General features: G+C 42.1%; 1 protein-coding gene across 3 annotated transcripts in view; it reads left to right on the top strand.

Annotated features, from left to right (window-relative positions):
- The window catches only part of PITX1 (paired like homeodomain 1), a 29103-nt gene extending 17394 nt beyond the window's left edge, over positions 1–11709 (top strand). The window contains exons 2-4 of one of the 3 annotated variants that reach the window (XM_029583640.1): positions 2436–2582; positions 5127–5332; positions 10876–11709. In XM_029583640.1, the coding sequence (XP_029439500.1) occupies positions 2436–2582; positions 5127–5332; positions 10876–11421 (899 nt within the window). In that variant the 3' untranslated portion in view covers positions 11422–11709. The other 2 variants (XM_029583641.1, XM_029583642.1) reach the window with 2 other exon arrangements.
- Positions 11710–26980: the final 15271 nt, after the last annotated feature.

Consider the following 26980-nt stretch of genomic DNA (forward strand, 5'->3'; position numbering starts at 1 on the left):
TTACTCTCATTCTGTGCACATAAACAAAGTCTTTGCTAAATCGGACTCGGTTAGTACCAAACCTCTTCGCCTTTTAAAGAAAGAGAAAAGATTTCAAATATTGGTAAACATCTTCTTAAAATAAATAGCACATAACAGCGAAGTGCACTTACCCAAACCGAATGTGGGACCTAGAGCCAGCATGTACGGAAGATTTGCACGCGTTCAGACCTTTGTACTAAATATACTTTGCCTATCTGCCATTTTATAGAAAATAAGCACGCGGCACATCGTGTTTTGAGAGCAAGAGAGGAAACTAGAACTTTTCCCCTAATCTAAGGATGTCCTTAAGAGGCTAATGCCATGTAGAGTATTACAATCACCAGTAATCAGGTCTTTAAGAAGGAGTTGTTAAAATTTGACAAATTCTGTACAAAAACGTTCTAATAAGTACGTACTCTTTTTTTATTGCAAATGATTTATTTGTTATTTGGATAGGAAATTCGCTCGGGGCCGGGCGTAGCACAGAACAAGAGCTGCTGTCCATGCTTGGTAAAATGGGAGCAGGAGAGTTAGGTGTAGGTGAGGTGAGGGGGGGATTGAAACAGCAGGTCGGGAACCTGTCAGACCGATGGGGCTGTGTCCCATCCTAAGGCAAGCGTGGAGATGTTTAACTCAATGAACTTCATGAGAAGCGAAAGATACCAGGAAGGCTGCGGTGATTTTATTGTTTGCCGACTATGTAAATAACTGATCATTTACCTCACTTTAGTAATACCACACCCTGTGCAGGATAACAAACTCAGCAGTATCCGAGATCAGGAAAATCTTCGCATTCACTCCCAGACCACTATTTATTTATTTATTTATTTTGCTGCTGGGTGGTTTTATTTTATTTTATTTTATTTTTAAGGTTGTTATTGGTCAAAGTTCAGAGATTATTTGTGGCAGGTTAGAACTAATTTGAAGATCCCGAAGACAAGTTGGGTTATTGTTTTATGTTAATATTTTAGCTATTTGTCTTTTGGGTGGAAATCCGCCCAACCCTGGAGACTTCTTGCTCATAAAAGGTGAGAGATGATTCAGAAGTGCCTAGTGCCAGATAATCAAATAGACGGCTATGTCTGTATGCGGTGTCACTCCTATCAGTGCATTGTTGCCGCCCGAGGATTATCGTGGGCTGAAACCAGTGTAAGTGCTCATGCTATACATTCAACATACAATGCTGATTTAGCTCTTTCCAGGAGCTGATCTTTCAAAATAGGTCCCTGACTAGAAGTATGTTGGACTATGGTCTAAGAAATTAGGAAAATAACCAAGTTGTCCGTTCCAAGAAATATTAATCGTTACATAACGACTATTTACACTAGTATTGTTCTATTAATAATGAATATTTCAAGGTGTTAATGTCGCTGCAAAAAACTAAAAGAGCAAGTAGATGCGAGTTGGCCTAACCATGTTGCTTATTTAAAAGATATAACAGAGATCTGATGTGCTCCAGAATCATTACAAGAACTTCAAAAAACATAGGCCTCCAACCGCAGCTTCTTTATTATTCTCAAACGTGTCTCTTCTTGGTTCTAAAATGAACGGGTTTTTAGTACATCAATGTTCAAAAATCTTAAAAAAAAAAAAAAAGCTGATTATTGTATTTTTTCACGGTAGATCGTTTATATTGCAGAAACGACAAAATGTCACGTTTTTAAAAACATGGAAATTTCCACCAAGCTGCATCGAACTAGGCCATCTGTAGGCAGTAAAAAAAAAAAAAAAAAAAAAAAAAAAAAGTGATCTGTAACATTGTGCGTCTCGAGTAGCAGAAATACCATAAATTTACTGAAATTGTCTGGTCGCTGCCTACAAATCATTCGGCTCTTAGCAGATTTCCCAGATAGGCAAAGAAGTTAATGCTGTGTGAAATAAACCCTGGAGTCTGGTAAAGATCAGGTGAGGTGAGGGGGGGGGGGGGGGGGGCCTTTACAAAGCCGAAGCCGCCCGGCGCATCCTTATTTACAGCAGTTCTGATGCTGATGACGACGATTATTGTGTTTATTCTCAGTGAGGGCGGCAGGAAGCCGGTGGTGGCGGCCGCTTTAAGAAAAGTTGCGCCGGGCCCCCGCCGCCGCCGCACGGCCCGGGCGGGGGAGGACTTCACCGTCAGTGGGCGGAGCCACCCCCGCACTGCAGGGCATTTGAACGAGGGCAGGGGCGCTCGCAGCCCCCTATAGCCTGCGCGCCCGGGCGGCCTGGCCACAGGCTGCGAGCTCCTTTCTTAAGGAGGAGCCGGCGGAGAGGAGCCTGTAAAAAAAAAAAGGGGCCTCTCTCGCCCGGGAGATCGGCCCTCGGCAGGGGAAACTTTTTTGTCTTTTTTTTTTACTCACTCTTTCTTTGTGTGGAATAAAAGCCTCCTGTTAAAAAAAACCCCGTATTTCCCCCCTCCCCCTCCCCCTTTCAAGGTGGAATGAATCTGGAGCGCCTGCCCGACGGCCTGAGACCCCAGGCTTCCCATGACATGGCTTCCAGCTTTCATTTGCAAAGAGCCGCGGAATCGCGAGGTCCGATGGAGAACTCCGCCAGCGACTCGTCCGATGCCGAAGTCGCAGGTAATAACCGAATACGATTAGGGACGGCGTTTGAGAGACCGGGACCCGGAGTGCAAAGCGAATCCCAAGCGGAGTTGGAAGTGCACCCTTAAAAAAAGGGAGCATCCGGCGTTACGTAACCGGCGGGCGCTGAGCGGCTGTAGCGCGCAGGAGAGGGCGAAGCGCGGGCGGGCCGGGAAGGAGCCGATCTCCGGGCTCCTGTCCCGGCTCCGCTGGGTGAGCCGCGACCATAGATCCCCGGCCAAGCGAAACCTCCCAGCACAGCCAAGTCCTTGCGGGCTATGTTTCGCGATTCATTTGGGGGATGGGGGGGTAACTACATCCGCAGCAAGTAATGGAAAATGAATGAGCGCTAGGGAACGCTCCCGCTCCTTTTATTTTTTTTTTGACGAAGGGGAGCTGCGGCTCTTCGCGCTGGGTCTTGCAGGCGTTCAGTTATTGCGGGGCAAGGAGGGGGCTCCTTAGTATTCATCCTCCCAAAGCGAAGTAACCCAAGCTAGGAAGACATTGCCTTGCTGCTCCAAAGGCAGCGTTAAATCCTATTGCATTGCGCTACGGTTGAATTGCAGGGACGATTCCCAAACTGGGCAATGCACGTTGCAGCCTATGCTGGCGAAAACGTGGGAGATCTGCTCCAAAGGTTAGGTAAGGCCAAGTCTGTCCGGCTGGACGGAAAGCTTTAAAAACTCGACTACAAACTGGTTTTATGATGAATAGCTTGAAAGGTGAGACTTGGCACCCACGATGGTTATTCGACCCCCCTGCCGATCTCTCCCTATTAAATCGGATTGTCCAAAGCCTAATTGCCCAGTCTCTTCCGGATTCAGATGCTGCATGTTATTGATGTTTATTCGTTTATGTAACCGTATGCATGAAATTATTTTCTTCTAGCTTCCCCTTACTCAAAAACATTCTTTGACTGACATTAGGGTTGCGTCCAAGCACGTTTGAATAAACTTCATTCCCAGCAACTCTATTTCTGCATAGATTTCTCTCCCATTTTTCTCCAGAGAGCTAGAATTTTTGTCTGGGGGTAGGAAAAAAAAAAAACCTCACACAAACCCAAATAAACAAACCGCAGTTCCATCCTAGTCACATTGCTCTCGAATAAGATGTGCATTTGAAAATGAAATTATGTCCACATGTAGTCTTAAACTTGTGTGATGATGCTTCTGTTTCCTAACTGCAGTCTCTTTAGGGATCTATTAAAATGTTGTAAAAAAAAAAAAAAGCAAAAACCTGAAAGGTCCAGCGCCAAAAAGACTTTGTTTTCTTAAGGCCTGCACTGCACAGCAACCGAAAGCAGGCTTCCTATATTAGTATTGCAACTTTTTAGGGGGGAAAATAAACTTTTGGAGTGCAGATTTTAGATTTTTTTTTTTCATTAGGCAAAGAATGAGACTGAATGTTTTGGAAAGCGAGGACTCTAGGGAAGGCGGAAGTTTGAAGGCTTCATTCTTTCCCTCTTACAGAAAACAAAAAATTACCAGTAATACGTGGCATGTTTTACTTCCATAATCAAAAGTATTTCCAAGTATAACAAGAAAAAAAATGGGAAAGAAGATCTCAGCACAGTGCCTAAGCGGCCATTTCTTCGCTTGCGTTTACATACATCTCTGGCTGTTTAGGGATAACTTTTTGTTGAATTTTTACTGTTGCAGTGTAAAATAGTTCCGGGACACTTACAAGTTAAGGGTGGCATTTTACAGTGTTTTCTTTTAAATTCAGCTTACCTTTTTGAGATGGGATTTTGGGGACCCTGTGCCTATCCCTGATTTAGAAAACCTGTTTCCTCCGGGAGTCAAAGACCATTTTAATCATTGTGTTTTCTTGTTACTGTTCCCTAAACCCATTAATCAAAATTTAACCACCGCGAAGTTCGCTTTAGAGGAGATTTTAGTAAATAAATTATAGTTTCCTGTGCACAGCTGTTTTTTGTACCTTTTTTTTTAAAAAGTTTTTATTTAACAATCTGATTCACTAAAGAGAGAAAACCTATGAAAATACAACTCCAGACTTATGTACTAGAAGTGTCAGATGCTCACAATAAACACAAATATTTAAAATATATATATATATAGTTCTGTAAGCATGTCTAATATTTAAAACAAGCCAAACCGTTCTCTTAAAACTGAATATCGGTTTTGCTAAGTGCTCCATATTTTATAGCATTCAGATAATGGCAAGCAAATTATTATGGGGATTATTTGGTAGTTTTTACACAGATAAAATATAGGAAAAGAGAAGAGAAAGCACTTAACTGGTTTTGCAGCGGGGGGGGGGGGGGGGAAGGTAGAAAAGGTGCTAGGTCAGCAGTTTCCAGGGCGCTGCTGGAGGTACCAGAACGGGACAGAGACGCAGGAGAGATGCTCGGCTCTCTCTACGGAACCACACAAGGCGCCTTCCACAGTGCGAGGCTTTTAAAAATGGCACCGCCAGCTTCACATTCCCCAGTAAAATAAGAAAGGGGGGGGGGGGTTGTTTATAGCGCAGAACTCATTCGCGCTTTCGCCTTTTCCCTCCCCGCCTGTATTTTTTTTGCAGAGAAAGACCGCGGTGGGGAGCAGAAAAGCGAAGACGGGAACGCGGAAGACGCTTCCAAGAAGAAGAAGCAGCGCCGGCAGCGCACGCACTTCACCAGCCAGCAGCTGCAGGAGCTGGAGGCCACCTTCCAGCGGAACCGCTACCCGGACATGAGCATGAGGGAGGAGATCGCCGTCTGGACCAACCTGACCGAGGCCAGAGTCCGGGTAAGTGGCAGGAAAACCCACTCCTGCCAGGAACCTGCCCTCGTTTTCCGTGGTATCGACAGCCTTCTGCTCCTAAAACAGTAACGACCGTGATAGCACTGCAGATGTTGACGATTTATTAATGTCCTACAAATATAGCTACAATTGCTGGTTTATTTTGTTAAGATTAAAATAATTCATAAACACTGCTAATATTGCTTACAATAAGTTTCCGATGCAATCTAAATATATAGGGCTTCAGTTGCTAGCTACTTATGCTGTTATTTATTTATAAATTTTTATATACCGCCGCTCATCAAAGATATCACGTCGGTGTACAGTGAACAGGAACTTACGCCGGAGCGTTTTACATTTAACAGAGTTATATAAGCGTTATACAATTAAAAAGGCAAGTATATAAATATTTGAACATAAAACAAAACTTAAGCTAGTGCAATCTACATAATACATTTAATATATATATTAAGTCATAATTATGCAATAACAAACTGCATACTGATTAAAAATATATAAAGGATATAACACACTATGAAGGTGCAGCAGATATAAGGATATAACACAACTCCCATGAAGGTGCAGCAGATTTGCTAAGCCAAATATTGTATGTTTGAAAATTTAAAAAAAAGAGGTTTATGTGAAGGGAAAGTTAGTGAGACACATGCTAAGATTCAGCTTTGAAAGGAAAGCATATAATGAAGCTTATATTTAAATTACAGTAATTATTTTTAATCCAAAAATATGTGGTATGCCATTGCCAAATATATTAACTAGGCATAGAATGTAACAAAATGTTTAGAAAATGGGATCTTATCTTGAGAAGGAAAAACTTAGAGACTCATTTTGTTTTGCACATTGTTTGGGGAGATTTTTTCGGGAGGGGGAAAAATTAATTTCCTTTTTAAATAAGGTTTTATGTTCAATCATTTTTATTAGTATTTAATATAAAATCAACGGTTACATTGCAATGAGCAGATGATAAATATAACATACTTTATCAATTTACTCCAGCAATTAGAAAAAGAAAAGTAATATCAAATCTTGGTTTCATTTGAATTAGGGCGCACTTTCAAGGTAGAAAAAAAAAAAAGGTATTTTATCTTGACTTAGTCAGAAGATGTTAAGCAGAATGGGTACATGGCGAGGTTCCTAAGGAAATAAATGATTGGATTTTAATTTTCTTGCGGATTTATTTCTACCTCCGACTTCAGGCCGATACATAATAAACTATAATCTGAACAGGGAAAGAAACTACTCCAAATAATGCCCTATTGGGAAAAATGGAGCCCAGGAGAAAGAAGAATTAAATTAGAGATCAAGGAGTGGGAGGCCTACTTAGATGTAGCATTGAGCATGAGCTTCCAGACGATGCGTTCAGGGATAGCTCCCTTAGGAAAAGCTTGGGTAGGAACAAGACTACAGGCTGCTCTGGCATTTTGAGCATAAAACTTAGCACAGGGCACAGAAGGCAAATGAGGCAGAGTTGTTTTCCCCCCTACCTTTCAATTAAAACTAAGAAATCACTGTGAGCGCTGCACTGAAGAGAGACAAACTCAGTAAACTGTGTGCTTTTTCTTATGCTTCCAATTAACTTTCTAGCCACTGGAAAATTGAACAGTTTTATGAAAGAGAGAAACGCGTCTCTGTTTTCTTGGAAGTAAAGTAGAGTACATACATATGAGCGGTGTGGCCCGCTTTAAAAGACTTGTCAGGATCCCCAACCATTGCAGATTTAGTGCAATATTTCAAAGCAGGTGTTTCTGGATAAGTAAAATATGGGGAAAGGAGCAGAATATACAATCTTCTAGGCATTCTGTAATTTAGATCATTTCTCTTCAACTTCTAGGTCTGTAAGTTTAAGCCTAAAACTAGGAGGAAACTATTAAAAAAAACAAAAAAAAACCTTTTGCAAACGTATTCTATCCCGTTTCAAAACGGATCCCATTTTTTACCCCTTGAAATTTAAGACTGACAGCTATTGAGGTGTACAGGAAGGTTCCTTTAATAAAAGCACATGAAAAGGACCTGCTTTCCATGTTAAAAATGGCAGAGTAAGTGAGTGGGAGCTCATTAAAGACAAATAGAATTCAGCTGAAACTAGCAAATTAGAACCCAATGCACACAAGTGATAAGAGATATATGGCCACAGGTGTCTTATATAGTTTTATGTGCTTTAGTAAACTATAAAGCCAGATCTTTGGCAGGTTAAAAAGTAGATTGTAGTACACTTTTTTTTTTTTTTTATAGAAATGTCCGTAACATTTGGTTTTGTTTAGCAAGTAACTTAATAGTTTTTATTTTAACTTAATGCAAATTACTACAATTCATAAGGGGAGCCAAGGACCATATTTCACAACCAGATTCATAAAAGCATTTCCACATAGGTACAAAATGCCACAAAACCTTTGGTAAATTAGACCTGTAATATTCTATGTTCAATCAGTAGCAAAAAAAAAAAGCAAACTTTATTCTTGTTGGTTTTTTGCTGTTTTCTTTTTCAGCAACCTAAATATTTGCTTTTTTCTTATAAATAGCAAAGTTAATTTCTATATATGTATACATGTATGTCTGTGCATGTGCATACAAAATGATTGACACAGATGTATTTACTCATGATATTTAAAATGTATTTACTCATAGATAGCTAAAATTAAGATATGCACTGTGCAATGATACACTTTAACCTTCTTGATAATATCCTAAACCACATTGTCTGAAATGGCTTACACTTGTAAGATCTTATCAACAATAAATATTTCATAGTTTTAAGCATAATCACTCATTTTCTTAAACTGTATTTTCCTAAATAAAGGATTTCATCAGATGATAATGGAAAGTTTGTCTAGACAAAATGGCAAACCAGAATTGAGAGAAATTTCTGCAAATATGGCAATACTATATTAATACTCTGACAAATAGAACTCACAATATGATTTTTCAATATTATCCAATTAAAAATTAAATCAGCTAAATGTTTGGATTTAAATTATTAGCAATAGTTTATTCTTAAGAACTTAGAATTTAATTTTATTTATGGTAATAAGTATTTACATTATTGACAAAATTAGATGTTACCCATTTTTTCTTTTTGAAAATGATGGAGGTAGGATACAGAAGGGAAGGGAGGTTTTTAGTTTATAGTTCTTATATTGATACTTACTTTTACTGTTTTTAAATAGAACTTAAAAAGGAGGGAATAATGTTATAGTTAGAAAAAAAATATACAATTAATCCTAATTATTGGAGTAAATAGTGTGTTAATTTATCATCCGCTTATTGTAACAGTTGATTTTATTTTTAAATACTAATAAAAATGATTCAACTAAAAGACTTTGTTAAATATAAAATTACTCTAAAATAAAATACAATGCACTGAGTTATCCAGGCATTTTAATTTTGGATCTGTATGGGTTTGTCTGCTATTTGCTGGGCATCAGTTATACAAAATCACACCCCTCTGTTTTTTTAATAAAATGTAATTAGTGGGCAAAATCCTAGCTCATGTAATTCAAGTATCTGTCATACAGCGAGAAAATTTCACATATGCACAAACATATTTTACAAGCATGTACAATGCATTAAACTACGCAGTTTCTTTGCTATAAGCCTTCCTATGCTATAGATGTTTCTGAAAAATATTTACATTATAATAAACTGATGAAGACTATTAATGGTGTGATTTAAATCAAATATTTAGAAACTTTTTTTTTTTTTACCATAGACAATTGGGAAAAAACTGTTGAAATGGGCACCTTTTATTCTGACTCCAATATAGAGAATGGAAAAGCTTTCAGAATCGGGCCCAGAGCGATTCCTAATCCACTCAGGACAGCAAATGTGCAAAACTAATCAAGTCACCAAAATTAACAACATAGAATGAATATACAAAGGAACGAATCTTATAGGCTTTCGTTCTAGTATTATGTAATTAAAAATGGAAATTGTTAACTACTTTTTTTTTTCAATTGAATTAACAGTCTTCATGCATCCAGTTCACTTCCTTGGTATTCATATTCAGAGTGCAGTTTGGATAATTTAAGGGTGACACATTAAGGGTGCATTCCAAAGGCCCTAATGAAACTGTATTCACTTCCTTTTAGCAGTTTTCCGAGTAGGGACTTCCTTTTAGCGTTTTCCGAGTAGGGACCGAAACGTTTTCGCTTTCATCTCCTCCTCGGAGTTAGGCGGCATGTTTTCAATATCCGCTGGCTTGTTTAGATTACAATGTTTCACTTGCGCTCCTAATGTGTCTGTTCGATGCTAATGAACGTCCGTGTCGGGGATCGAGCTGATTCAAACTGTTCATGAGGTTACCTGGCGACTTTAAACTAGGCCATGCCAATAGCCCGGCCCGGTCCATGATCAATCGACATTTTTCAAACGTTTCACAAAATTCTGCCCAAACTAGAGGCGCATCCAGGCCCCCTTCTGAAAATATCCCTTCCACTTCCAATTTAGGGGAAGGTGATATTCAACGATTTGCATTCGCCTATTAAACGCCATTTATTGCACCTTTGTTGCAACAGCGCGTGCTTCAATAACAAATTAGTCGCTAATGGTGTAATCATTAATGGCTTAAGGCGTTGTAACAAACTTGTAAAATGAGGCTGCAAGTAATGAGTTTTAGTAAAATAAATAAACTGAACGGTCTCCTAAAGGTAGACGGCAGCAGTCTGCGTAGTAAATTCGGATTAGTTATACTGGATTTGTCTGCATCGGGCAGGAGCTTTTACTCAAACGCGCTAATCCGATCGGTTTTAGGATGGGCTTTTATTACGCGGTGTTTAGGGGTGGGGAGCACAGTCCAGCTGGCGCGGAACCGTGGGACGCGTTTACCGCGACCATTTAATAACCGGAGGCGCTGCACGACTTGCACGGATAAACTGGCAGTTCTGGAACGGGGAGAGCTCTCTCTCTCTCTTTTTCTCTTTCTCTCTCCCTTTCTCTCTCTCTCTCTCTCTCGTCTGAGCCCAACGCCAAGCAGGAGCTGCCCTGCAGCCGTAGGAGGTAGCCGGAGAGCTTGCAGTGGAAGCCAGGACCTAATTCGCCAAAGCCTTTCTTACAGATGCATCAAATTATGGCAAGGGGTGCCCGCTCCGGCGAGGGCTGCTCTCTCTCTTCTCGGAAGGCAGAGCAGAGAGTGAAATCCCTAAATGAGCCTGGTTCTTGCAGAATCGGGAAACCAGGAGGCGCAGAATCATTTAACCCTTCCGTAACCCAAGCGCTGCCATCGTCTGAGGGCCGACTCTGGGCTTTTATTATTTTTTAAACATATTTGTGCTTTGCTTGCCCTCTGCTCTGTCATTTAACCCTTTCCAAAGTTATAAAAGCAGTAAGAGAGCCTTGGAGTGGGAATTGGTTTCCGAGTTTTCTATCCATTCCCACCGTGACCCTTCTGTATTTATTTGCCTGAGTTTATTTAATTTTAAACTAAACTCTCTGAGGGGGGGGGGGAGCTGAGAAGCTTAGCCCTGCAGTTGACCTCCCCCCCCCCCCCTTTCCTGGGGCCTTGCTGATGGTCTTCCTGTATCCCTTGACCTCTCCAGGTGTGGTTCAAGAACCGCAGGGCCAAGTGGCGGAAGCGGGAGCGCAACCAGCAGCTGGACCTGTGCAAGAACGGCTACGTGCCCCAGTTCAGCGGCCTGATGCAGCCCTACGAGGACGTGTACGCCGGCTACCCGTACAACAACTGGGCCGCCAAGAGCCTGACGCCCGCGCCGCTCTCCACCAAGAGCTTCACCTTCTTCAACTCCATGAGCCCGCTCTCTTCCCAGCCCATGTTCTCCGCCCCCAGCAACATCTCCTCCATGACCATGCCCTCCACCATGGCCCACTCGGGCATGCCCAACGCCGGCCTGAACAACCTCAACAACCTGAACAACATCGGCGGGGCCTCCCTCAACTCGGCCATGTCGTCGGCGGCGGCGGCCTGCCCCTACGGCCCGCCCGGCTCCCCCTACAGCGTTTACCGGGACACGTGCAACTCCAGCCTGGCCAGCCTGAGACTGAAATCCAAGCAGCACTCCACCTTCGGCTACGGCAGCTTACCCAGCCCCGCGTCCAGTCTAAACGCCTGCCAGTACAACAGCTGATGGCCCGCGGGCCAACAGGGGCCGTTCCTGGACGGTGCGTGCAAGAGAGACAGCAGGAGCTCAGATGGAGGCGTTGCAATTTTGTTCTTTCCTCTGGATTATGCGGGTTGTGTGTGTGTTTTTTACCTGAACTTGCACGGGAGTTTTCCCCATGGTCACTTCCTAGCGATTGTGTGGAGGGGGGGAAAGCTTTGGGCTATAATCGGTGGCAGTGGATAAAGGGGGACTGGCTTGGTAGTGTGGGATGAGATTGGTGAATGTTTACCACTTGAAAAATGGAAAAAAAAACCAACCCCATCCATGTCCTTTTCGGCGTTTGATTCTGCGGGGGAAAAAGATTAACTGTTAATTATGAAGCTATATAAAAAAAATAAAAAAAAAATATAAGGGTCAACCACTTAATAATGTTGTGTGTATTTATACGTCCTGGGGTAAATTGCGCCCAAGGGGGTGCGTGGCAGTTGAATAAACTTTTCAAAATGCATGCTTTTTGATGTTCTTTCAGTCAGAGAAATTCTCTCTTCCTAGAGCAGCTACAGCTTCCTACCTCCGTCCTTCCAAAAACAAAACCGAAACATCCCCCCTCCTGGAAGGCCATGGAATATCAAAGCTAAGAAGAGACAGGTAACTTCGAAACTGACAAGATTGTCCCACCCCTCCCATGCGCCCCCTAATTCTAGGCTTTAATCAAATGTTCTTTGTCTGCCATTTTACCCCTCTTAAAACTGGACCCTAAATACAATATGCAACTAGTTTTTCATTGGGGGAGGGGCCTTTAGGAAAATCCTGATACTGCATCAATATTAAGAAATTAGTGAACCTCAAAATCTAAATAGGTTGCTTTGCCGTTCTTAAAATTGTACTTGTTTTGTTTAAAAATGAAAGAACCCCCCCCCCCCTAAGGAACAAATGAATAATCTTAAGGTGTTAATATGTAAATGTGGATGTTTTTACACGTGGCTTGTTGGTTAAATACAATAATTATAAATACATTCTTTGACTATTAATGGCATCCAGAACGCATATGAAGTTTAATTGCAGGCATACTTGTTGCTTATTTTGTACTTATGGCGTGTAGATGACAAAAAAAAAATTATAATATAAATGCACAAAAGCCTTCCTGCCCCTCCCTCCACGTACTTCCCATCTGTGCTAACCGTTATGTGGATGTATAGATGTTTAATAACGATGTTGTGGGTAACAATCCAGTGTATTGGTTTATAACTTATGGTTTGTGAATATTTTTCTGGAAGCTAAGAGCATGGGAATAAAGAACTCTAGAAATCCCCTTTAAGGTTCATTACTGACTATACTGCTAATGTTTTCTGAACATTTTCAACTGGAAAAAGGTTTAGGAAGCTAGAAAGTAAACATGCTTTTGCCTACATCCAGAACATTTTATCATAACAAATAAAGCTTGATATTTGTGAATTCTGTAAACAAACAAACAAACAATCGCCATGGTTCAAGGTCCATTTAAGACTGGCCCTTTTGTCCATATTTATAAATTCATTATTATTTTGGTCAGGGGGTGGATTTGGGGAAAGAGAAGCAATGAATTCACATCTTTGAATGAAGGGATACTGAGCGAGTTTAATTTTATAAGGCGGTTTTATTGCTGGCATTCCGATCCTACAGCAATGCCTGCACTTTTCAGCTTTTAGCTGTGTTTTTCATACTTTAGCTGAACTGGGTTTCTGTTTTGATTTTAATGTCGTCCGGAAATGTTCAACTGGACCGCTTAAAAAAAAAAAAAAGGAACTTGCTACTTTACTACTTGAAGTTTGCCCTTGCATGTTGCTGCTTTTGTTTTTGTTTTTTTATGTTAGGGGAGGAAGCAAAAAATGAAAAGCGTTCACTTATTCAGTTTTGTGGATAAACCAAGTGCTCCTTTTGTATTTCTTTATTCCCAGAGGGTGGCGTGAGAATCAGAAATTGTTGTTTCCCCATTCGTCCTGCGTCTCTTTGGCTTCTCCTACCCTGCTTCCATGTTTGATGGCAGATGGACAGAACAAGCACGGAAGGTTTTGCATTTAAATTGTATTGCGCAGGCTGCTGGCTTCATGTTGCATTTAAACTATACAGAACCGATGGGAAATAATTCCGAGGAACGAATTCTCCGCTGTGCTTTGGGTTCAAACGTCTTCAAAGAATAGGAAATGCAGGGTGGCTTTTAAGGAGGCAGGAGGACTCCCCCAGCAGACGGCTTCCACCCCCATCAGAGGTCTTTCTACAGCTCCCCATCTTATTTTTTTTTTATGGGAACGGTTTGCAAACTCTTACGTTTAATTACTGTCATTTCACCTGGCGGAGCTGCACCGCCCATCTGTACGAACAGGACAGTGCCACCGTTGGGAGAAGGCCTTCCACTTGTTAGTTTGGGCAGTAATAGGCGCAGTGGTATTAACGCCACTGTTTTGTTTTGTTGTTAGTTCGTTTGTGATTTCTACCGTCCATCTTGCAAGCAATGCTGAGATCCATCCCTAAAGCTGCTGGGCCTCACTGATCCAGTCTGTTTTTTTGTTTTTTTTGCCAGGCCGCACACTGTCAGCTTTAGCGCCAGGTGTTTCTCCTTACTGAAAATCCAAATGTTCTCCCGAGTCAGGTAGGCCCTTTTGGTTTTCTTTGCACAAACCAAGACGCGGAGGGAAGCCAAATCTTTACTGAATCGCCTTCACCGATAAATAGCGCCTTGTGGCAGTGCCGGGGGGGGGGGGGCTGGTTGTGGCTTCTCCCTCCCTGCCAGCCGCCACGATAACGCAGGCTTTAGGCTTCGCGCTACTGCAGGGCGCTAAGAGACGCGGATGCTTGGGAGGCGCTCTGTCTCCGGCCTGGGCAGCGAGGATACAGCGCAGCATCTCTTGAGGGCTCTGCAAAAAAAAAAAAGTGCTTTTAATACTACGTTAGACAGGAAGCCGGCGCTGCCAGCCGCGACTTTTATCAAGGGCTGGACGGACATTTGAAATCCACCTAAAGAAAGTGTAATGCAAAACAGCCTGCGAACTGCAAGGCTCCGGTTGAAGACAGAGTCTTCTCCCTCCCTGCCCTAATGCTGAAATAGACAGACAACATTAGCCTTTTTTATGTGAATGTATTAGCTATTTGAGCGTTGGGAGGGCTGGAGTTATTTGACCGAGTTTCTACCTTCGATCCTTAACTTAAAAGTCCAGCTTTTGTCAGTCTAACCCCTCTCTTTTTTCCCAGGTCCTTCTTCCCCTGTTTATGCGCGGGCAATCTTTATGGACCAGGTCCCCGAAATTTCATAATTCTGTTTGACATTCATATTGATTTTGCAATTCTATTATTTTGAAGGGACACTAAATTCTAAGGTTATAGACTAAGGGCAGAAGCTGGCATAGAGGGGGTAGTTGGCTACAGGTTCGGGACCCGCCCAGCCACTGAAAAATAAATATATATTTGTATATTCATTTTCCTAATGGGAGAGTTGAGAATCCCTCAACAAAAGATTCTCTGGTGGGTGTATATGGGGGGGGGGGGGGGGAAAATACAGAAAGTTACTGTTTTGGTGCAATTACAAATGCTCAGCCAATGAGCAGCGCCTGTTCCCTGTGTTTTATGAAGTCACCCATACCGTAGCATACGTCATAGTCCCAAACAATGAGGTCATCAGAAGTTACTGCAGTTGTTTTAACCGAGCCTCTTGCAGAAGGTGTGGTAGAATGGGTGCCACAATGGGGGGGAAAGCCCTAAAATAAGAGAGGCAAGATAATACCGGTTTTAGCGCTGTGAGTGCGCTCTCTTTCGTTCTGGATACGTTCGAGACGAGAGGCTGGAAAATGTAAGCCTGAGCCGTGAGAACCGAAATGAATTCGGAGCAGACGGTGCACGTCTGTGATCAGTGGGTTGCACGACCTGATCCTTATCAGTTTATGGGGTTTAAAGAGAAAAAAAAAACCCCTAAAATATATTTGTAATTATGTCTACCAGAAATAGCTCTGGCAATGAACAACGCAGAGCTTCAAAATGCTTATTTTTTCTGCAGTGGAAGGGCAATATTTCTTTTACTCTTGATTTTGGAGTTCGTCCCACAGCTCTCTGGCTCAATATAAGCAAACTGGTCAGATATATGTTTGAAATCTTATCTCCCCCAACGTAAAATTTAGTCTCTACTTTCAAGACTAGACACAATATTTTCCACTGAAGTCAAAGGTTTATGCAGTGTCTGTGATACATTGCAAATTTCTTTTCTAATATGGGACAGTTTTAGGAGAAAAAACAATCTTGAAATGATTTATCTTTTGCCAATAACCATGGGGGGGGGGGGAAAAGTCTAGTTTTGATAAGAAGAAATTGTAATAAAACGTCAATAGAGCTTTAGTCGCATCGCTTCCACGCACCGCAGTGCGAACGAAAGGAGACGGTGGGGGGCAGACGCGAAATGTACTAAGGTTATTGCGCTGTAAAGTATTTTAGAGAAGGAAAAAAAAAAAAAGCAAGAGGGATCCCTTGAAAAAAAAAAAATACATAAGAGAAGAGGAGGCTGGAACCTGCTAAAGCACAGCTAGGGGAAGGTGAGCTCAGGAGCGGATGTGGCATGACACATTGGGTGAGTCCCTGACCCAGAAGACTAAGATAAGAAGGACCACCCCTCCGAAGATGCCAGTGGAGAAGGCGAAGTATAAGATCGGTTACCTCTGTATGTGTTTGGGCTGTGGTTATTACAAACTTGTACCCCACCTTGCATTAAACCCATAAAACAGCGGCGTGCAAAAAGCAAAATAAAAAAAAAAAAAAGCAATAAATCCCACTGCTTCCCCCAACACTTTTTACGCGCCCCAGCCGTTCTGGACCCGCCCCTCTCCTTCGCCGAGGAGGCCTCCGAAGGAACGCGCACGGCCATTTTTATGCATTTCTCTTCGGTTTTCATAGTTTTCAACCCCCTTTGGTTTTCATTTGAAATAGATGAAAAGAAATGAAACAAACAAAGGGTGTTTTTTTAAATGAAGGAAACAAAAAAAAAAATGGTTCCCATTTGAAAGGGAAAAAACAAAACAATTCTCCTTGTCCCCATTAGAGGGGAGGGAGCGGACCCTGGCCACTGCTGGGCTGGGCCTTGGATCTGGGGCAGTAGGTCCAAGCTGGCCTATTTCTTACTTCTGCTGGGTCTCGTTTGCTTTTTTTTTTCTACTGCCGTCATGTTTTGTGCGTTGTCTGCTTTAAAGGATTACTAAAGACCAGTGAACTTGTACACATTCACCACACCGTCTGTAGGTAAAAATAATAATAACCATGTACATTTCATAAAAAGGGAGGGCTTTAGAATGCATGGGATGAACTGAGGGTCATTTGTATTGTGTTTTCTTCAAAAGTTATATAAATAAAATATTTGAATTATAACAAAGAGAAATGTAAGACCCATTATTCAGTGCTGTATGTTTTTGAAACTGAAGGCTAGAAAATATATTTACATTCCATTTTCAGGAGAATTAATAGGGAGAGCAATTGGACATCCTTGGATAAGAATTTGATATGTCTAGTTCGGGATTTACATATATATTTACTATACCGATTTGCTAAACTTTCACTTTGCAGACTGTGCATTAGATATGAAAAGATGATATAAACTGCAGCAGATTGCTCCTGTCTAGTTCAATGTATTTTGGTTGTCAAAAACAAACTCCAAACTGGAACAATCAGAAATGAATGGTAGTCACAGCCTGCAGAAGGAGGCTTAGCTAGGGGCTGAGTTTTGAATGTTATTGTTCAGTAGGGGACATTTCATGCCCCATCTTTGTAATCACACAGTATCACTGGAATCATTTTCTCTCAGCATTGCTGTTTCTATGTATTGATTTATTTAGTTATAGTAATTTATATTACATCTATTGCCAAGTTCTGTTCTAGGCAGATTCCAAACATATAACAAAGGGCAGAATCTACTTTTTGAACTGAGTTTTGTTTGGAGAGGTTGCTAATATTCCGACATACAAGTTGAGGCAATGCTCTTGCTTTTGTTGTACTGGGAACACCACTGAATGTGCTAAAGCCGATCTTGTATGAAATACTGACAAGCCTCACAGAGGCTATTAATTGCTATTAATTGCATCAGTAGCATGGGATCTTCTAGGTGTTTGGGTAATTGCCAGGTTCTTGTGGCCTGGTTTGGCCTCTGTTGGAAACAGGATGCTGACCCAGCATGTTGGAAACAGGATGCTGACCCAGCATGGCAATTTCTTATGTTCTTATGAAACATCTTTTTCCCCAACATGAATAAATGTAAAATGAATAAGCACAATATCTTGCTTGCATTTAGCAATTTCAGCTTACTGTCTGCCGCTGGATAACTGGAAACATCATGGAATTTCAGCGTCAAGGTCTGTCACTGTCTGCACAGTACATACACATATTACTGTAAAGGGTTATACATAGGTCCAGAAACCAGGGGCAGGCAGCTGGAGATGCCACAGCAGTCCAGGGATGGAGACAGATGAAGGGTAATGACATCTGGCAGACGTAAAGAAAGACAAAGAATAAAAGGGTATCCCTAGCTGCAGCAACTTCCATGCCAACCAGCCACAGGCAGGGACCTAGGAAAGCCAGTGGTGTACAAGGCAGTAGGTGAACCAATAGGAAGGAGTGATGAAGGCTGCTAACTGGAGAAATAATGGAGATAGGCCGAGTGGAGAAGACTGATCGGTGCTGGACAAAAAAAAAAAAAAAGGAGTCAGAGGTACCAGTACCAGTGAGAAAAGGATGGGCCAAGCGGTGACTCAGTGGTTGGAAGCAAGCACTAGCCAGAAAAGGAGATGTGTGGGCCTCAGTTAACCATGGTAAGGAGAACCCAGAGCCCTCCTAGACATCCACTGGTCACCCCCCCCCCCCACACCCCCAATTACATGCAATACTGGGTCAGACAAATGGGACAGCATGGGATCTTCTTAGTATTTGGGTACTTGCCAGGTTCTTGTGGCCTGGATTGGCCATTGTTGGAAACAGGATGCTGGGCTTGATGGACCCTTGGTCTGACTCAGCATGGCAATTTCTTATGTTCATTGAGATCAGCATCCTGCTTCTGACATGACCAGGCTGGGTCACCTAGCATTATCCAGCCAATCCCAGCATGAAAGTCCGATTCTTGCTCCTCTCTACCTGAATTAAGAGTCTGGAGAAACCAAAGCCTATCCGAACATCATAAATAATAAGGCCGATCTGATCTGCCTTGCTTCCTTTCTGTTCTAAGGTCATAGACCCTAGTTGGCTTTCCATTCACTTCTTTGCAGCTGATGATCCTTTTGTGCTCTTCCTCCTCCACCACCTCAGTTGGGAAAGTTCCATGCATCCACCACCTGCACTTCAGATCATGAATTGTTTGTTTATAGCTTCCTTTCCACTGAAAAATGCTTTCTCCTTGTGCATTATTTATGTCTTTCTGGTGGCACATGATAAAGGGGATGGAACATCTATCCTATAACAAGGTTCTTCAGCTTGAAAGAGACGGCTGTGAGGGGACATTATAGGAGTTTAAAAAATCATGAGTGGGGTGGAACGGGTAAATAAAGGATGTTTATTTGCCCTTTCAAATAATACTAAAGCAAGAGTCACTCCTTGAAACCAACAAGCAGTAGATTCAAAACAGATCATAAAAGTGCTTTATTACTCAGTGCTGTATCAAGCTATGAAATCTGTTGCCAGAGGATGTGATGAAGGCGACTAGTATAGCGGGGTTTAAAAGAGGTTTGGACAAGCTCCTGGAGGAAAAGTTCCTAACACTATTATTAGCCAGGTAGACTAAAGAACGCTATTGCTAGGAGTAACAGGAATTAGATCTACTTTATGGGATCTGCCAGGTACTTTTGACCTAGATTGGCCACTGTGCGAGATAGGATGCTGGGTATGAAGGATCTTGGTCAGACCCAGCATGGCAATTCTTAATATAATAACATATCAGAGGATATGAAATTTCCTGCCTTCAGGTAACTCTGACATTAATACTTACAGTGACTTTAGGAAAGTCACTTTTCTTCTCACTGACCTGGATTACTTAGATGTGACAAGATAATATATGTAAGAATCTGAAATTAATATCAGTAAGTATGACAGAATGACAGCATTGGATAGTCTTATACACAGAAAACCTACAGCAGCAGAAGCCACAGGCTGTTTTCAACTGCCCAACCAATCTGCTTCAAGACTGTTCCAGATGACTCATTTGGAGAAGATGCAAGGAAAAGTCAGCTTGCACACCAGTTTGATCCTGCTAAAATTGCTAACTGGAGGGCTAATTAACAGTGGGATGGTTGTATATAGACGTCTATCCAATGGGAAGGGAATTCACACTAGCAACTCATTTCAGATTTTCCACTAAACAGTAATCAAGAGGACAAGACTGATGAGTTATGACTCAACTATGCAAGGCTGAAAGACAACACCGTACTGCCAGAATACCAAAGAATCAGGTCTGCTCCCAAATAATAATAAAAACATTGTTTCTTCACTATTTTAAGCTGTCATACAAAGCGGCTGTGTGTTTCTGAAATGCTGCTCAGATAAAAAGGTACTATATAATCATATGCATATTATTAGTACTGTTATTACATCAGCCCAGCATAACATGCAAATTACTGACAGCTAAAACTTGAGCCTAAAAAAAAATAGTCTGATCCCCTATTCCTACCTCAAGCCATCCCCCTCAACCTCCTCTCACAATGCAAGGTAGCACAGGCATTGCTAGCTCTCTCTTATTTTCTAACATATAGGGGCTGATTTTATAACCAAAAAATAAAACTCCAGATGTTTTCTATGGGGTAAACACTGGCACAAACCTTGAATAAATCAACCCCTTTATGTTTATTGTGGCTACCGTTTCAGATCTAATCGAGAAAGGAACGTGAAAAACAAGCCTGAAGCTGAAGTCCAACTTTTATTTTATAAGAGTGGTAACAATTGGTTTAAATTTCATACTAACTACTTTATCATATACTCAGACATATTCACCAACTTTACCAAAAACAACAACACTTTAATATCATACAAGGAAGCCAACTATTCCCTGTTTTAGTATTGGACAGTGTTCTTATAACAGATTCCAGAGCAGCTGCTCTGGTTACATTTTTTTTTATTATTATTCTAGGGCAGACAATATTTGTAGCTTTCTTTCAGGACGAGCCCACAGAGGTATTTTATTTATATTTCATTTTCTATATAAATATGAGATGTTATCAGAATAGATTTAAATGCAAGTGTACACAAATCCTCTTTACTGTATCAAATGGCGACATTTCGAGGTCAGTGAAGGTACAGGGGGGGCGAGGCCACAGTACAAAGTTATTGGTGACGGCATAGAGGTGAGGGGAAAACCAAAGAAATAAACTGGTTCTAAATCAGAAATGAAATTGAGCAGAGCCTAATCTGCTCTCATATTCTATTTTTCTGTATTAAGATTATCAGAATGACATTTGCCTAACTATAGCTGCTGCTGCTACCACTACTTAATATTTCCATAGTGCTACTTGAGGTATGCAGCACTGCACAAACAATAGCACACAAGAAACATTCCCTGCTCAATACAGTTTACAATCTAATCAATTCAAACAAACAGGCTAACAGACAACTGAAAACAATAGTTAATGAGGCTGATGGCCAACCAACAGGCTTAAGATTTAAAAGCAGCCTCAAAAAGGTGGAATTTTAGATGGGATTTAAACAAGGTGTGTGTGTGAGAGAGAGAGAGAGAGAGAGAGAGAGAGAGAGAGACAGAGAATGATGCACCAGTTTAGGAAGTGTATTAGAAGCACAGGGTGCAGTCAGGTGGAAAGTACGGAATGAGGAATTGGTGATAGAGATGGGGATAGATAGGGCTTGTCTGAAGAGAGAAGTGCACAAGGAGGGATGAAGAGAGAGATAAGAGGAGAGCTAGTGAGGAGCTGCAGAGTGAAGGCACTAGGTAGGGGCTTGCAGAAACAGATAGGGAGTCATCAGTAGGAAACTATACTTCCATGCAAACACCAAAGCTATCTATCTACTTGTATTATATACCCTAGCAAATGCAATATATTTACAAAAAACCTCTCAAAGGATATTATGCAACATTGCCAAGTGCTCTGGCGCTAACTGATACAATCTATAGAAGTGATTGTCTCGAGAATCCTCTTGTCAGTATGGTTTTCAGGATCCTACACAGAGCATCCATGAGATAGATTTACATGTACTGCCTCCATTGTATGCAAATCTATTTCATGCATATTCATTGTGGGCGTCCTGAAAGTGAGAGACTAAGTAGGGCCCACCCCAGGAGCAGGTTTAGAAGAACTGACCTCTGGGTCTGATTTATGAAAGGTTGGAAACACTAATTGATAAATCAGGCCTCATGAGGCTTAGGGACTGCAAGGCTGGGTTAAGGTTGTTCTAGCAACCGTAGTTTAGAGCAGTCTCAAAGCAAGTCCTCAAGGGTCCCTTTTCCTCCCTCTTGCCTTACCAAAAAAAATAAAGGTCAGATTTTCAGGATATTCCTGCAGTAAATATTCATGAGAGAAATTAGCACACATTTGAGTCAAGCACCACATATTTGCATATTTTGTTTTTTCACAGCATGCATTTTTTTTTTTTTAATTGGAGTTCCCGGTTTTTCATGCTTAAAGCAGACTCCTGGAGCAGAATTCAGGCTCCATAAGAATGATGTCAAACTAAATGATTTTGTGATTACCTGACCAGACGCCATCACACAATGTGGAAGACTTTGGTTCAACGTCCCAGCCTCTTATTGTATAAGATCCAAGCACGGGGTCTGAAGTAGAGGCCTGGGAACCTGTACAATATGGGGGACGGGGCATGAACACCCTCACATCCAACCCCAAAGGGGACACGATGACTGAGGTGGAAACCAAAACGAGCAGAAGGAAGTCTGCCGAAGAGCTAAGATGCCAGAGATCAGGGCTGAGAACGTTTTCCGAGTAACAGAACTTTCTGGGTAAAACCCGATGGCACAGTTTTGATATGGAGAGGCTCACTCAGGAATGGAAACAGGACCAAGGTATCAGCTGCCTCACAACTAACACCAGCACAAAAATCAAACTGTATATATATATGATGATTAGTCTTTACAAGAATTCAAAACAACGCCATACTTAGCAAAACTACATATAGCTGATACCATGTAGTCTTAATTAAGGAAGCAGAGAAACCTCATACAAAAATGGCGGGCGTTATCAATGATAGCCCAAAATGCCACATATGTAGTTGTGCAGCCACAAAATAAATTACCGACTGTCACTATCCTATAATCATCGGTTTCTCCGCTAGAGAGTTTAAAGAACCATATTTTTTGGAATGTTAAATTTTAGCCTTTTCAGTTCTCCAGCTTAAAGGCAGTATGAATGCACTTATCGTAGCAGGAGTTGTGCAGCGGATACGTCAGGCTGGCCCGACACGGCTCGGGTTTCTGTCAGCTTTAAACTGACAGCTTTGAACTGACGAGTTGTCGGTTTAAAGCTGCGACCGAGTAGCAGATTAGACCTCTGGGCAGACCTTGGAATCATTTCGCACTTGGTGGCCCCTGATGAAGCTGACAGAAACACGAGCCGTGTCGGGCCAGCCTGATGTATCCGCTGCACAACTCCTGCTACGATAAGTGCACTCGTACTGCCTTTAAGCTGGAAAACTGAAAAGGCTAAAATTTAAAATTCCAAAAAATATGGTTCTTTAAACTCTCTAGCGGAGAAACCGATGATTATAGGATAGTGACAGTCGGTAATTTATTTTGTGACTGCACAACTACATATGTGGCATTTTGGGCTATCATTGATAACGCCCGCCATTTTTGTATGAGGTTTCTCTGCTTCCTTAATTAAGACTACATGGTATCAGCTATATGTAGTTTTGCTAAGTATGGCGTTGTTTTGAATTCTTGTCACAACTAACACCATCGCATTTTTCCTTTGACATGCAATTCAGGTATTTTAGCTCTCTTCACAGTTTTTCTACTTTTTTTTGTCAGGGTTGGAGCACTTAAGCCACAATAAGGGAGGCACTAATGCCTTTTCGGTTTTGCTTGTACTTTGGAATATTTTCATACCTTACTAACAGTCGTTAACTAAGCAGTTTCTCTAGCATACGTCATATTTTTGGAAAGCTGAGATCTACAACTCTCCGGTGATAGAAGCTCACTTAAACACTGTATGAGTCCAGTGAAAAGGTTATAGCCTTCAAGCAAACAGGTTACATAGGGGCAGGATATTTTTTTTTTCTACTCAGAAAGCTGCTTCTCATTTGCCAAGTGAACTTCTAAACCCCCAAAACTCACAAACAAAACCTATTTAAATTTTCTGGTTTAATTATGACACCTACCCACCTCCTTCTCACCAGTTCTAGTAAAACAAGCACATGAACAACGCACACACTTTGGAATGTCTGCTTAACACCATTTTCACTAAAGTCTCAACTGTTTTCCCAGTTATTGTTGGTGCTCTTAGTAAACTGCATACATCATAATATATTTCTGTCAAAATAAATCACCTTACATGTAGCTGTGCATATCATATTATATATATATTTATAGCAAACATTTAATACGTGGAATGACACTACATTTCTCACTCAAGTGCTGAAGGTACATCTAAAGCATGCAAGTATCTCTTCTTTGCAACGGGACCCGCTGTCATTCACACATAGAAGGTAGGGCTTATCCCTGCCTGGAAGTAGCTGTCTCAGATGCACTGTGAGATCAAGGACAGAGCGACCTGAATCACCTCCAAAGTGTACATAAGGGTATCAGCACATATCCAAGGAGGGCCTTACTGCTTCAAGAGCAGGATATACCCACCCAGGGGGATGTGTGAATATTTGAAGATGCCTAGTTTTCTTCTTCGGTGCAGAACTAAGCACCAACAAGGTTATGGCGATATTTGAGGTGTGTTGACAGAAGTCTTCAATAAGCTCGGCAAAAAAAATCCAGTCTGCTATCACAGGCTCTAATCAATGGCAGGGCAGCTTTAAAAACGCCCAATGACATCCCAACGTGCTCTGATGTCTCTGAGGTTTCATCTGAACGGAACAGAACTGGCCTGCTTCCATAGACTGTGAAAAACAAACAAGGGCACAAGAAAAGTATGAACCAGGGATCAGTGGGTGGTCTAATATCTGTGGCAGGAATTTGAAGGAAACTGGATGAATGGTTCAAAAGTTATTAGTGAAGGACAGGCAACTAATTCCGTGATCTTATCAGGGAGGGTTTTTCTATAGGGAGGATAACCATATAGCTCCACCCGAAAGGGGGGGGGGGTAAGCTGGGCGAGGCCTGCAAGCAAGGAGATGTAGCTCTGATTTCCCCCACTGATGTCTCTAAGAAAAACAGGACTACGTCTCCCCACATGTAATGGGGTGAAATCAGGCCCGGCTCAGCTTGCGCCCCTCGATGTGGTGCTATAGGAAACGAGGTGGGCTGACAAATGATGACCTAAGATCAGGCAGCACTCTCTCTATATATATATATATATATATATATAATCACGCATCCTTCAAGTGACTGCTAGCAAGCAGGACTGCAGTCTGTGACCAGATTCTTTTTAATCTGGAAAAGCTAGCGAACGAACACAGTCCTTGACATAGGAATATTATTAGATCTCCGTTTTCCACGGCAATTTTAATAGGATCTCCAATCATGACCTGACGGGAAACTCCTGGATGATGGGCAGGATTTGAGATGATGATCCAAAAAAAATGAAATCATGATTTTTCTGCCAATCCAGTGTCGGCTTTTGGGTAGGGTGTGCTGGGCACCCCCCATTAGGCTAAATAGCCGGCAGGGAGCCGATTTCCTCCTAAGCATGATTTTCACCCAGGGCACCATGTGCCCTAGAGCAGGAGTGCGCTAACTTTTTCTTTTTTTAAACAGGGCCATATTATTGGTACTCATCAGAACCGGGGCCTGGTAAGGGGAGGGTAAAATTGCAAATCTACCCCATGGCACAGTGAAAGGAACAAAGCAGCAACCATACCAATAAAAAGAGTAATTCAAAACAGCTAGTGAACAGATCGAATAATTAAAACCTCATATAAACAAAGTTTCCAAACATAAAAAAAAAATTTCAAAACAGTCACATCAAATACCACCAAAATAATGGGAAGCCCCTGGCCCATAATGGGGGAGGGGATGGGGCAAAAGAAATTCTGTTGTCAAGTTTTTCAAACTAGGGTGTAAAGGAGTAAAAACGGAACGACAGTTTTTGTAAAGCCAGGGATTTATTTTTCAGCAAAGGATGATGGGCTCTAAGAGCGATGCAAAGCCTCTTTGGACAAAATGTTCCTTTCATCTCCTGCTGGCCTCCCAGCAGCCCTGAGGGTTTCAGAGGACACAGGAGTCTCTGTAGGTTGTGATGGCTTGCTGAAGGGCATCCCCTGCCATGGGTAAAGGGGCGCGCTACTTTAAGAAATGGCTCTTCACCAAATCGCACAACTGATCTGCACGTAAAATTACGCACACAGATGCTCTATGCACCTAACTTTCAGGCTGATACAGTACAGTGCACTCCAGTGGAGCGCACTGTTAACCCACGATTGGACGCGCGTTTTGGACGCGCTAGCTTTACCCCTTATTCAGTAATACTTTCTGTATCGCGCGGGAATACCTAATAGGGCCATCAACATGCATTTGCATGTTGCGGGCGCTATTAGGTTCGGGGGGGTTGGACACGCGTTTTGGATGCGCTAGTGTTACCCCTTATTCAGTAAGGGATCCAAAACGCGCGTCCAACCCCCCCGAAACTAATAGCGTCCGCAGCATGCAAATGATTGTTGATGGCCCTATTAGTTATTCCCGCGCGATACAGAAAGTAAAATGTGCAGCCAAGCCGCACATTTTACTTTCAGAAATTACCGCCTACCCAAAGGTAGGCACTAATTTCTACGGGCACTGGGAAAGTGCACAGAAAAGCCGTAAAAACTGCTTTTCTGTGCACCCTCTGACTTAATATCATGGCGATATTAAGTCGGAGGTCCTGAAAGTTAAAAAAAGTAAAAAAAATAGAAAAAAGTTTCGAAATCGGCCCGCGGGTCGAAAACCGGACCTCAATTTTGCCGGCATCCGGTTTCCGAACCCGTGGCTGTCAGCGGGCTTGAGAACCGACGCCGGAAAATTGAGCGTCGGCTGTCAAACTCGCTGACAGCCACCGCTCCTGTCAAAAAGGAGGCGCTATGGACGTGCTAGTGTCCCTAGTGCCTCTTTTTACCACCGGCCCTAATTTTAATAAATTAAAATACTGTATCGCGCGCACAGGAGAGTGGCCTGTGCGTGCGACGGGAGGGCTTGTGCTCGCCCACTCTCCCGCGATTTTACTGTATCGGCCTGTTTGTGCGCATGGGGCGGTCCAGGGAAAGGAATCTGGGCGAGGTTGCAACTTACGCACGCACGTAAATCCTCTCAGCAAACTACTCATGCTAAATAGCAGGTGTTATTGGGTATGTGTGGTTTTGCTGGGATCATTTTCAAAATAAACTTATCTGCCTAAGTTAACTTTAAAAATTGGTGTAATTGGGGTGCATCACAGCCTGCAAATGTATACAGCCCATTGTAAAATTAGCCCTTGCAAGTGCTCTTCCTGGAGTG

This window comes from Rhinatrema bivittatum, chromosome 18, assembly GCF_901001135.1.
Source record: "Rhinatrema bivittatum chromosome 18, aRhiBiv1.1, whole genome shotgun sequence".
Taxonomy (NCBI): domain Eukaryota; kingdom Metazoa; phylum Chordata; class Amphibia; order Gymnophiona; family Rhinatrematidae; genus Rhinatrema; species Rhinatrema bivittatum.